General features: G+C 43.0%; 1 protein-coding gene across 2 annotated transcripts in view; it reads right to left on the bottom strand.

Moving 5' to 3' along the window:
• The window catches only part of ITGA9 (integrin subunit alpha 9), a 331,203-nt gene that overhangs the window by 273,111 nt on the left and 45,765 nt on the right, over positions 1 to 12,327 (bottom strand). For both annotated transcript variants that reach the window (XM_001489074.5, XM_070237987.1), the window contains exons 6-8: positions 8,504 to 8,633; positions 6,191 to 6,276; positions 645 to 713 (exon numbers count right to left, since the gene is read on the bottom strand). In XM_001489074.5, coding sequence (XP_001489124.4) covers positions 645 to 713; positions 6,191 to 6,276; positions 8,504 to 8,633 — 285 coding nt within the window. The remainder of the gene's footprint in view (positions 1 to 644; positions 714 to 6,190; positions 6,277 to 8,503; positions 8,634 to 12,327) is intronic.

The raw sequence follows: 12,327 nt of genomic DNA on the forward strand, positions 1-12,327 counted from the left end.
GACTAATTTCAGGGCAGCCTTCCCAAGCTATTTCTATTCCAAGGTTCTAAAAGGAACTGGGTGATTTTTGTTTGGTTTTTCTTTGTGTGCCAACAGTCCCCAAGGCAATAGAGCCAGAGGGCTCAGGGTGCAAGGAGGAGAGGGCAGCACCGATTTGGTGAAATAGGGAGAATGAGAACCGTTTGTCCAAGTGCCTCCTTGGAAAGTAATCAATCATATACCACGGTTTGCTACCTGTAGTCAACAGGACCTGCTCTCTCTGGAGGTATAGATGTATATGTATGAAAGACAGACAGAGAGGCACCAAGAGGCACAGAGGTAGAGAAGGGCAGAGAGAAAGAGCATGCGATAATTTTGATGACCATGTCTGAACTATGGACAACCTTCTAAATCTCTGTGCTGTAACTTGGCTACATACAAACTTGTCTCGCTACATGTCTCCTACAGCAAGCATGCATCCTGTGAACATGCAGGTTACACACAATGTTGAGAAGCTCAAGGCACCAACATGCAGATGGAAGCACCATATAAATGTAGGGCAGAGATGGGGCCTTTAAGCCAATCTTCTAAAAAGTAAGAACTGATTCCCACATGATGACATCTCTCAAACAACAACAAAAACACACTTATACCAAAAATCTCACCTTTTTACCTGATGCCTGAAAAATCTTAATTAAGGTGCCTGATCTTCGGTCAGCTCTAAAAATATAAACCTATGGAATGAAAAAAGAAAAGTTCATTAAGATGGAAGCAATCACCAAAGATACTTATCAGCATCCTCCTAAAAGTCCTATTTAAATGTCCCACTAGACGCATGGCAGGTGCGCTCACAATAACTGATAATAAAGAAGTCGGCATAGCTCACATTTTACCAGTTTTACAAAGAAAGTGTCCTTCAACCCTGAGGCAGAAATCACCTCCACTGCTCCTGAACCACATTGTTTGTAGAAGCCATGTACAATAAGACCCAAGGAGCTTTCAAATTACTAGTAAACAAGTGAACTCCTGGAGTAACTATTTCCTTCCTTAAAACATTTCCTTCATTCCTATTAGAGCTTTAGCAGGTATCACAATATGAGACAGAGGGATGGAGGTGAGAATTTTAGACAAAGCAGTTTTCCAAAGTGATTCCACAGAACATTAGTGCCATGAGACCTGCTTGGGCAAATATGAGTTTAGTTTGGGAAATGCTAGGAGTCAACATTAAATAAATTCCTTTTCCAGAGGACTTTTCAGAGCCTTTATTATGTACATTTACACCATGAATCTCCACCACAAGGAGGATCGTTGATGTGGAACTTCTAAGCGACATGACTATGGAAGTTCTTTTTCAAGCTTCATTTTATGGGAAGAGTGTCCCATGAGAACCAGAGCAGAGGACTCTCCCGTGGGGTAAGGAACTGCCATCTTAGTGTGAACGCTTTCAAGCTCTGACACCAAAAATGAATAACCACCCAAATCCTGAAGGCCAGAGATCCATTTTGGGGCTCTTGGAAATCAAGTCTGTACCAGCTCCCATCCCTAGGAATGTGGAACAGTCGGCAACTTTGTCAACTGTGACCAGTTTCCCCAGTGCCTTTCATGTGGTCCAACTGAAAAGCATTTTCATGTTCTTTTTTGATAACTGGATCCAGGATTTACTCTGTCTGGCTCTATCATAAATACAATTCTCAACTTAAAAACTTGACAGGGACTATGCAGTTATCACAACCACCTGAAGAGAAATCTATAAAATTAGATCAAGTTTTCTGCAACTGGTGAGAAAAGAAAGCTGCTCTCATCAGCACGAATTCAAGGCATCCGCATCACCGTGCTGGGAGCTGAGCATTGTTACCAACACTACAGAGATGCCCCGCTGTGTGCAGATCCTCCCTAAAAGACATTATCAATGTGGGAACAGCTCTTGGTGCTATTTCCTTCCACCATCTAGAGAAATTCATGTGACTCAGAAAGATCCACCTCTTTCTTGAAGTTATCAGAGCTCATCTGCATGCCTCCCCCAACTCAGTGCTCTGGGATTTTATCTGGTTTCATTTTCAAAGAACCTTTCTCCATAGCATCAGTGTTAGCGGGGAGGGAGGCACATGCTCCAGAAACATGGTTCCCAACTCCTGCCCAGGACGATCCAGGAAAACAGCCGTCATGAATGTATCACAGTCAAGCCTAATCAGCATATCATACTGACATCCTGGCTGAAGGCTCCAATTAATAGTGGTCTCAGCCCATCTGGGCCTCTCTAGATGCCATTTCTCCAAGCCCCCAGAGATATGGCCAGATTCTATCATAGGTCCACCCCTATGAGCTCAGATCCAAAGAGCATTCCTCTGTTTAGCCTTTCCTATAAGACAACCTATGAAGCTGGTTAAAAATGCAGAGTCCTGGCCAATCACAAGTAAGGAAATAGAAACGGTAATCAAAACCTCCCCAAAAATAAGAGTCCAGGACTAGACGGCTTCTCTGGAGAATTCTACCAAACATTCAAAGAAGACTTAATACCTATTCTTCTCAAACTATTCCAGAAAATTGAGAAAGATGGAGTACTCCCTAACACATTCTATGAAGCCAACATCACTCTGATCCCCAAACCTGACAAGGACAACTCAAAGAAGGAGAACTACAGGCCGATATCACTGATGAACATAGATGCAAAAATCCTCAACAAATTCTGGCAAACTGAATACAGCAATACATCAAAAAGATTATACACCATGATCAAGTGGGATTTATACCAGGGACACAGGGATGGTTCAACATCCGCAAGTCAATCAACGTGATACACTACATCAACAAAATGAAAAACAAAAACCATATGATCATCTCAATAGATGCAGAGAAAGCATTCGACAAGATCCAACACCCATTTATAATAAAAACCCTCAATAAAATGGGTATAGAAGGAAAGTACCTCAACATAATAAAGGCCATATATTACAGACCCACAGCCAACATCATACTCAATGGACAAAAACTGAAAGCCATCCCTCTGAGGACAGGAACAAGACAAGGGTGCCCACTTTCACCACTCCTATTCAACATAGTACTGGAGGTGTTGGCCAGAGCAATTCGGCAGGAAAAAGAAATAAAAGGAATCCAAATAGGTAATGAAGAAGTAAAACTCTCGCTGTTTGCAGACGACATGATCTTATATATAGAAAACCCCAAAGAATCCATAGAAAAACTATTAGAAATAATCAACAACTACAGCAAAGTAGCAGGGTATAAAATCAACATACATAAATCAGTAGCATTTCTATACACTAACAATGAACTAACAGAAAAAGAACTCAAGAACTCAATCCCATTCACAATCGCAACAAAAAGAATAAAATACCTTGGGATAAACTTAACCAAGGAAGTGAAGGATCTATACAATGAAAACTACAAGACTTTCTTGAAAGAAATTGACGACGACATAAAGAGATGGAAAGACATTCCATGCACATGGATTGGAAGAATAAACATAGTTAAAATGTCCATACTACCTAAAGTAATCTACAGATTCAATGCTATCCCAATCAGAATCCCAAGAACATTCTTCACAGAAATTGAACAAACAATCCTAAAATTCATATGGGGCAACAAAAGACCCCGAATTGCTAAAGCAATCCTGAGCAAGAAAAACAAAGCCGGCGGAATCACAATCCCCGATTTCAAAACATACTACAAAGCTACAGTGATCAAAACAGCATGGTACTGGTACAAAAACAGGTCCACAGATCAATGGAACAAAATTGAAAGCCCAGAGATAAAACCACACATCTCTGGAGAGCTAATCTTCGACAAAGGAGCAGAGGGCCTACAATGGAGAAAAGAAAGTCTCTTCAACAAATGGTGCTGGGAAAACTGGACAGCCACATGCAAAAGATTGAAAATTGACCATTCTTTTTCACCACACACCAAAATAAACTCAAAATGGATCAAAGACCTAAAGATTAGGCCTGAAACAATAAGTCTTCTGGAAGAGAATATAGGCAGTACACTCTTTGACATCAGTTTCAAAAGAATCTTTTCGGACACTGTAACTCCTCAGTTGAGGGAAACAATAGAAAGAATAAACAAATGGGACTTCATCAGACTAAAGAGCTTCTTTAAGGCAAGGGAAAACAGGATTGAAACAAAAAACAGCTAACTGGGAATAAATATTTACAAGCCACTTATCCGACAAAGGGTTAATCTCCATAATAGAGATTAAAGAACTCACACGGCTTAACAACAAAAAAACAAACAACCCGATCAAAAAATGGGCAGAGGACATGAACAGACATTTCTCAAAAGAAGATATGAATATGGCCAATAGACACATGAAAAGATGTTCATCATCGCTAATCATCAGGGAAATGCAAATCAAAACTACACTAAGATATCACCTTACACCCGTTAGATGGCAAAAATATCCAAAACCAAGAATGACAAATGTTGGACAGGTTGTGGAGAAAAAGGAACCCTCATACACTGTTGGTGGGAAAGCAAACTGGTACAGCCACTATGGAAAACAGTATGGAGATTTCTCAAAAAGTTAAAAATAGAAATACCCTATGACCCAGCCATCCCATTACTGGGTATCTATCCTAAGAACCTGAAATCAGAAATCCCAAGAGTCCCTTGCACCCCTATGTTCATCGCAGCATTATTTACAATAGCCAAGACGTGGAACCAACCTACATGCCCAGAAACTGATGATTGGATAAAGAAGATATGGTATATATACACAATGGAATACTACTCAGCCATAAAAAAAGACAAAATTGGCCCATTCGCAGCAACGTGGATGGACCTCGAGGGTATTATGTTAAGCGAAATAAGTCAGTCAGAGAAAGACGAAGTCTATATGACTCCACTCATAGGTGGAAGTTAATATATTGACAAGGAGATCTGATCGGTGGTTACCAGGGAAAAGGGGGGTGGGGGGAGGGCACAAAGGGGGAAGTGGTGTACCCACAACATGACTAACAATAATGTACAACTGAAATCTCACAAGGTTGTAATCTATCATAACATTAATTAAAAAAAAAAAATGCAGAGTCCTGGGGCTGGCCTGGTGGCGCAGCGGTTAAGTTCACACGTTCCGCTTCTCTGCAGCCCGGGGTTCGCAGGTTTGGATCCCGGGTGCAGACATGGCACCACTTGGCACGCCATGCTGTGGTAGGCATCCCACATGTAAAGGAGAGGAAGATGGACATGGATGTTAGCTCAGGTCCAGTCTTCCTCAGCAAAAAGAGGAGGACTGGCAGTAGTTAGCTCAGAGCTAATCTTCCTCAAAAAACAAAAACGCGGAGTACTAACTCATCTAGACCTACTCAATCTGGATTTCTTGTGCCCTGGAGCTAAAGATCCAACAAGCATAGTTCTCCATACTCTGTAGAGGCCATGATTCCCAAAGACACTCAACCACCCTAGATCCATGGGGGTCTCTGGGATACTCTAGTCAGATACTTTAGGGAAAGTGACCCCTATATAGTCATGCATCACTTAATGACAGGGATACATTCTGAGAAATGCATTGTTAGGTGATTTCATTATTGGGCGAACATCACAGAGTGTAGTTACACAAATTTAGATGGTAGAGCCTACTACACACCTAGGCTATGTGGTACTAATCTTATGGGACCACCGTCACATATGCAGTCCGTTGTTGACCAAAACATCATTATACGGCACATGACTGTATTCCCAGTCCAGCACTGGGGCTGAACTAGTCTTAATTCTAAAACATTGGTGAAATAAGTAACAGAATCTCCGCCCAAAGATAAATTAATAAAGCCCCAAAGATATCTGAGACTAGACCTGGCTCCATTAAGAGCAAGTCAAACTTGGGAAGGGTTTGGGAGAGTGGAGGATTTGAAGCTGGATAGGGCTGGATACCATTCCTTTGGAGGATGCCATGATGCCCGGGGTCAGTCTTAATCATCTCTCACACACACACAGTCAGCCGTGAACAACACTCTCAGATGAAAATACGCTGAGAATGGAGAGGCCTGGGAGTAGTATTCACACTCTGATTAAGCGTTCAAGGTAAATTCTCAAAAGTGGTTGGAAAGAAACTGACAGGAGATTCCCCAATACTTCATCACCTACCTTCCAGCCAATCAGCAGAATGTTCAGTTCAAAGTAAGCTGACAAACTATAACAGCGGCAGCATGCTCCCCACCTCCATCTAACCCCAGGCTATTCCACAGACCCTCCTCCTCACCTTTCCGATGCCTTCGTCCTGTGGGGCACCTCCCACCACATCGGTGGAAGACGTGTGTGAGAAGTGGCCAGCGGTAACTGCATAACCTGTAAAGGATGGGCAGAAACCAAGGATGAGGTTGAGAAAGGAGGGCAGGGAAGAAAAAGACCCATCAGAGGAAAAAGTTTCCGAAGCATTTCTTAGCCAGACAGTTATGAGACTCAGTTATTCCTGGAACATAAATTACCAGGGAACAAATGGCAGCTGTCAGTCTTCTCATGCTAAAATGACTCATCTCACAAAAAGACATGTTCACAAGCCATCAGGGCAGGAAAGAGTACATTCTGAGTGTCCTCTTTGTGACAGGCACTATGCTAAATTTCTTTTTCTTTTTTGAGATATAATTTTCATGAAGTACGCATCTGAAGTGTAGAACTTAACAAATCTGTACACACGTACATAACCATACAATCACCACCCAGAGTGAATACAACCATACGACCATTGCCCCAGAAGCCTCATTGCCTCTCCCAGTGAGTACCCCCCACAGGCAGCCAATATTCTGATTTCTATCAGTATAATGATAAGTTTGTCTGGTGTAGAACTTCACTCAACATTAACATCTGTGACGTTCACCATACTGTTCAGTGTAGGAGTAGTTTGTTTCTTTTTACTGTTGAGTAATGTTCCATTGTAAGAATATATCATAGTATCTTTACTTTTTTTCCTGTTGCTAGCCATTTGGGTTGTCCCCATTTGGGGGCTATTATGAGTAAAGCTGCTATGAACATTCTTGTATGTATTTTTGGATGCCATCATCTCTCCGTCTCACAACTCTATGAGGAAGGTATGATCATTTCTTCCATTTTACAGATGCGGAAAGAGGGACTAAACATGGCTAAGGAAATCCAATCTGTGTGTCTCCAGTGCCCTTTCTGTTAACCATCATGCCACACTCTCTCCTAAGAGAAGGCAGAAAAAAGCTGACAGTGGGTGGGTGGGCAGGTAGATGAGCAAAGAATCTGGATGCAAAAGGAATCTGGAAACAAAAGTAAAAGTTGTCTGAGTTTAGTCTAAACGTCTCCTACTTTCTGAAAGCCTTGCTAGCAGGCCAAAAGCTATCCTCTGGCCAGCAGAAACCCTGTGCAGGCTGCCATGTATTTTCCAAACCTTGTCATCACCCTCAAACCCTAGTGCTGTGATCATAAGCTGTGTGGGTTTTGTGATGACACCATATCATGATCAATTCCTATTCACCACATGGCTGATTTCCTTTAGACGGGGAGGCTCACATTACCTGAGAGTATTATGATGATATCAAAGCCTCTATGACCCTTGCAACCCCTCCAGCAATAAGAGCCTCTATTTGGTCCACAGGGAGAAGCCACGGGCCCTAGGATCTATCCTACACCCTAAAGCTAGCACCCAAACCAGGCTCTTCTGCCTTCTCTTCATTCTCTGATCTAATAAACATGTGTTGAGTCCCTACTCTGCACCAAAACTTGTAGTTAGAAGGAAAAAGGCAAGTCAACAGCTCCATACTACCATCTCACAAGTGAGTCTCCATCTATGCAAAAAGGGGGCCAGGGACTCCCCCGGATTTAAGCCATATGAAATGAGTGTGAACGAGCATTGTTTTCTCATCATCAGGCCTTCCTAAATTTAGCTTCATTTTCAGTCCAGAGTCATAGCATCTAGAACATGAATTAAAGAAAAGAGTTATGTAAAACTGTCATGTTTACAAGCGAAGACAGCCTATCTTTGTTCTTAAATAGGCATGGTCTTGTCCTGGAGTCATCCTTGCCTGGTGGCTGCTAACTCAAATTGTATCTATCTTCTTTCTAGAAGATTAAAAGGGTTGAGAAAATTTTCTGAGCCTTTAATTAAACTTCAGCATTAGACTGCCATCTGTCATGATCATTTCTAGTTCTTGTTATCTCTATCTGCAACCAGTTTTGCAACCAGGAAGCAGAGACCTCATCCAAAGGAATGCATGGAAAACTAGGATTCTATTGCACTCATTTTGTATCTGATCATCTGAACTTGAGTAACTGCTAAAATAAGAAAATAAAATTCTTGCTTCCTTAGAAGTTCCATTTCAGCTTTTTAATTAAATCACATCGTTTTAATTCAGTCTCCTTCTTTGTTCTCCTCACTACCTTGTGTGTGCAGGGCTCCATGTTAAGGTGCCCTGGCTAAAAATGTAACTAATTAGAACAATAGATGTAAAAGCTAACCAACTCTTCTTTCCACTAGCAAAGCAATAATTCGTGAGCTTGATGGTAATCACTCCCATTTCCCCTTTCTTACCTGTCATCTCCCCAAGCTACTTACCCAGGTACGTGTACCGTCTGTTCATGATCGCTTCATCATTCAATTTGAAATAGGTGTTGTCCGTAAGGTTCAGCACTTTGACCGTTCCAGCCCAATAAAATGACCCCGGGGCGCCCATCACCACCAGCTCCTAAAGAAGAGAAACCCAAAGATAAATAGAGAAGGAACCTGAAGAGGAGAGTAGACGGTGTGATGAGAACCACAATCACAGCAAAGACCCCAGAATTAAAGATCCCTCACAGAGGATTTTCTTCAGCTGAGCAATATAAAATATTTCGCCAGATTCCCTGGCATTATGGAATCTATGATACGGATGGGGTTATCAGGACTCAAAGACGAAGATAACTGAGCAAGGTGACAGAATGAGCAACATACCAGGTCCCTCTCCTACCCACAGTGAGGCTGAACGTAGTGCCTCACCTCTACACCAGGATCAAACAAGCAAACAGCAAAGATTTCTCATTGTCCTAAACTGCAGAATTCCAGGAACGATGCTCATGAAAAGACACCACCATCTCACCCAGCCTGGCCTCCAGTCCTGCTCTCCAGCAACCCCACCTCTGCCCCATACACAGCAAGAGGGAAACAGTGACTGGAATTAGCTTTGCAAAAACTGTGCACTAACACTCCAGGGAAATCCCCTCCAGTCCTCCCTCAGGACTCTCTTCTCAGGAATGGTTCTGAGGCTGGGTTTTCTGGCCACTGTGGCCCACTGCAAACTTGAAAGAACAAAAACAAGAGAGCAGAGAGGCTCACTAAGGGGAAGGACATAGACTGGAAAGAGAAGAAACCACAGACAGCAAGACACAGTACTACTATTAAAAACAGACCCCCCCCCCCCGCCCACAACACAAAGACACAGCTGTCATCCAGCATTTAGATTAGGGGCAAATGGGCCTGCATCCTCATCAGGCCTGAGGGAATGCTTGTGCTATAGACCCAGCTAACAACCCATAACTGAAGATAATCTAGTGCTCAAAAATGATTCAGTTACCCAAGAAAGTCAGCACAAATATGTGCACGGTTTTACCTACAAGAAGATGCATCATAACTGTGCTAATAAAAGCTGGAAATGACTTACATGTCATAATAAGGATTCTCAATCATGGTACAGCCATTCAATAGAATTCTGCCACATTAAAAATACTGTAGAAAGGGCCAGCCCAGTGGCACAGCGCTTAAGTTCACACGTTGAACTTCAGCGGCCCAGGCTTTGCCAGTTTGGATCCCAGGTGCAGACACGGCACCGCTTGGCATGCCATGCTGTGGTAGGCGTCCCACATATAGAGTAGAGGAAGATGGGCACGGATGTTAGCTCAGGGCCGGTCTTCATCAGCAAAAAAAAAGAGAGGAGGATTGGTGGCAGATGTTAGCTCAGGGCTAATCTTCCTCAAAAAAAAATAATAATACTGTAGAAGATCTCATGGCACTGAGAGAGAGTCACAAAGTGCTGTTGAGTTAAAAAGGATATACCAGGGGCCGACCCCTTGGCTGAGTGGTTAAGTTCACGCACTCTGCTGCAGCCGCCCAGGGTTTCGCTGGTTCAGATCCTGGCCATGGAAATGGCACCGCTCGTCAGACCATGCTGAGATGTCATCCCACATACCACAACTAGAAGGACCCACAACTAAAAATATACAACTATGTACCAGGCTTTGGGGAGAAAAAGGAAAAATAAAATCTTAAAAAAAAAAAAAGAATATACCAAACAACATGTAAGCTATCATCGTGTCTTGTGAAAGGAAAAAAAAATCTAGACAGACAAAGACCAGAAGGATAAGCCCCAAAATGTTTATGGTTTTTTCCACTGGGTGATAGGATTATGGGAATCTCTCTCTGTCCTTAAAGTTTATTTTCTTTGTTCTAGAATTTTGAAAAACACAATGATTAAACCCTGAGGAGGAAGGGTTTCTATGGGAAATGCAAAATGCATTCACAGGATGACATCACACCAGCATTAAAACGGAGCCCACACTGTGTGGAGGTGGTGGGGGCAGGGGGAGAGGGAGAGGCAGGTGTCCATTGCAGCCTCACATCATTGCTGTCCCTGGCTGAGGCTTTCATCCCTTCCTTCCCCAACAGGGAATCCTTTCTTTATGACTACCTATATTTTCTAAAGTATCTACACTGCAGTAAGAAATAAAAATTATTTTCCTAACAAAATCATTTTTCCCTTAATATTTATTAAGCATCTATTATTAAGTATGAAAGCCTACCCCAGATACACAGATCAATGAAGTCCCTTTGTTATGACATTTTCAGGGTAAGGCAACATGGAAATGTACAAAATGTTTTAGAAAAACATTCTATCCAAAAGAGTTAAAATAAAGATGATTTTAGAGGTAAACCCTCCAGTTGTACAAAACCCCAAAAGTGCAGGTCATACAAGTTCGTGGAGATCACAGACACGTGTCTCATTGCTGAAACACACTCACCCCTCCCTCGGCCTCTGGAGTCCCCACACTGTTATATTTCAGAAACCTCCTTCCGGGCTGACGCCTCTCTGCAGAGCCGGCCTCACCACTGTCACAAGCTACTGGTTTCCAACAAGTCCCTGGAGGCTTAGATCTGCCACGAGGATTCTGAGTTTCCAATGACAGTTCATAAAGTCACACTTAATTCCCAGGGAGCAAATGTCTGAAAAAGCCAGAAACATCTGAAGAGAAGATCAGAGACAAGAGGATAGAGCATGCAGGTGGGCGGGCAAGCAAGCGTGTGACAGCGGAGATATCAGCGAGGTCTTCAGCGCTTTGAACAACATGTGCTCTGTGGTCATTTTGGGAAAGGACCTTGACAAAGAGTAGGGCGTGAGCACAGACTGAAGAAAAGCCACCGACTCCTGCCTAAATGGTGTGTTCTTGATAATTCAGGAAGGTGTGAACCAAGAATGACTGCTGAGGAGTACTTCATTTTAAGGTTCTGAGATCCTGTCCACCTCGAAGGAAACTGCTGATGCTAAGGCCGATACTCTCAGAGGGATCTCACCGTTTTACAAAAATGCATCACTTTCGGCACTCAGGACTCATCACTGGGAAAACACAGGCAGTACATTCATTTATTCATTCATTCCTCTTATACTCATCTGTTCTGTGAAAGGGACTGTGTTCATTCTAGAAAGGGTGTGAGAAAGACAAATGATCAGGTCAGCAGAGGAGAGAGATTTTTTTCCTTGGCCTCGAGCTCAGAAGGGAATTTGTAATCAGTGTCCAAACACCCAGGGCACAGAAGAACATATGAGCAATATCCTTCATACCAGCTGTATACACAGTGTAGAGCTTTCTCCACCTGTAGCTCTTCATAAGCCAAACCTCTGAGCATCACTAGAGATCCGGAAGGCTCTTCAGGACACCAGGCAGTGGACATGTTGCTTTCTGATGACTTAAATTAATCCAGGATAAAAGTTGAGAAATGTATGTCTAACACATGCCTGCATCCACTCTCTCAAACATCACAAAGAGGATAAGACAAGGTGATCCCTCTTCTCAAAAACCTTTAAAGCCAACACCTCACTTTCCGCCCCCCGCCTCCTCTCAGTGGCTCATGCCCCCTTCTCCCTTCAGTACAAACCAGATAAACTGAGACCAAGCCTGAGACCCTCAGGGCTGGGGGCGGGGGGGCAGGAAACAGCCTCTTCCTGGAAGTGCCTCATATTCTGCTTTTTCCATTCACTACAGATGACGCCTCTGCCCTTTCGGCACTGTTCACAAGGGCCAGGAAAACCTTATCCATGCTTTCCACCACCCAGGAACAGCCAACACAAATGTCACACACAAAAATGCAAGCTTCTCCACAAGCCAAAGGCCATCACTGCCCAAATCACGCGT

The sequence above is a fragment of the Equus caballus genome, chromosome 16, assembly GCF_041296265.1.
Source record: "Equus caballus isolate H_3958 breed thoroughbred chromosome 16, TB-T2T, whole genome shotgun sequence".
Classification (NCBI taxonomy): domain Eukaryota; kingdom Metazoa; phylum Chordata; class Mammalia; order Perissodactyla; family Equidae; genus Equus; species Equus caballus.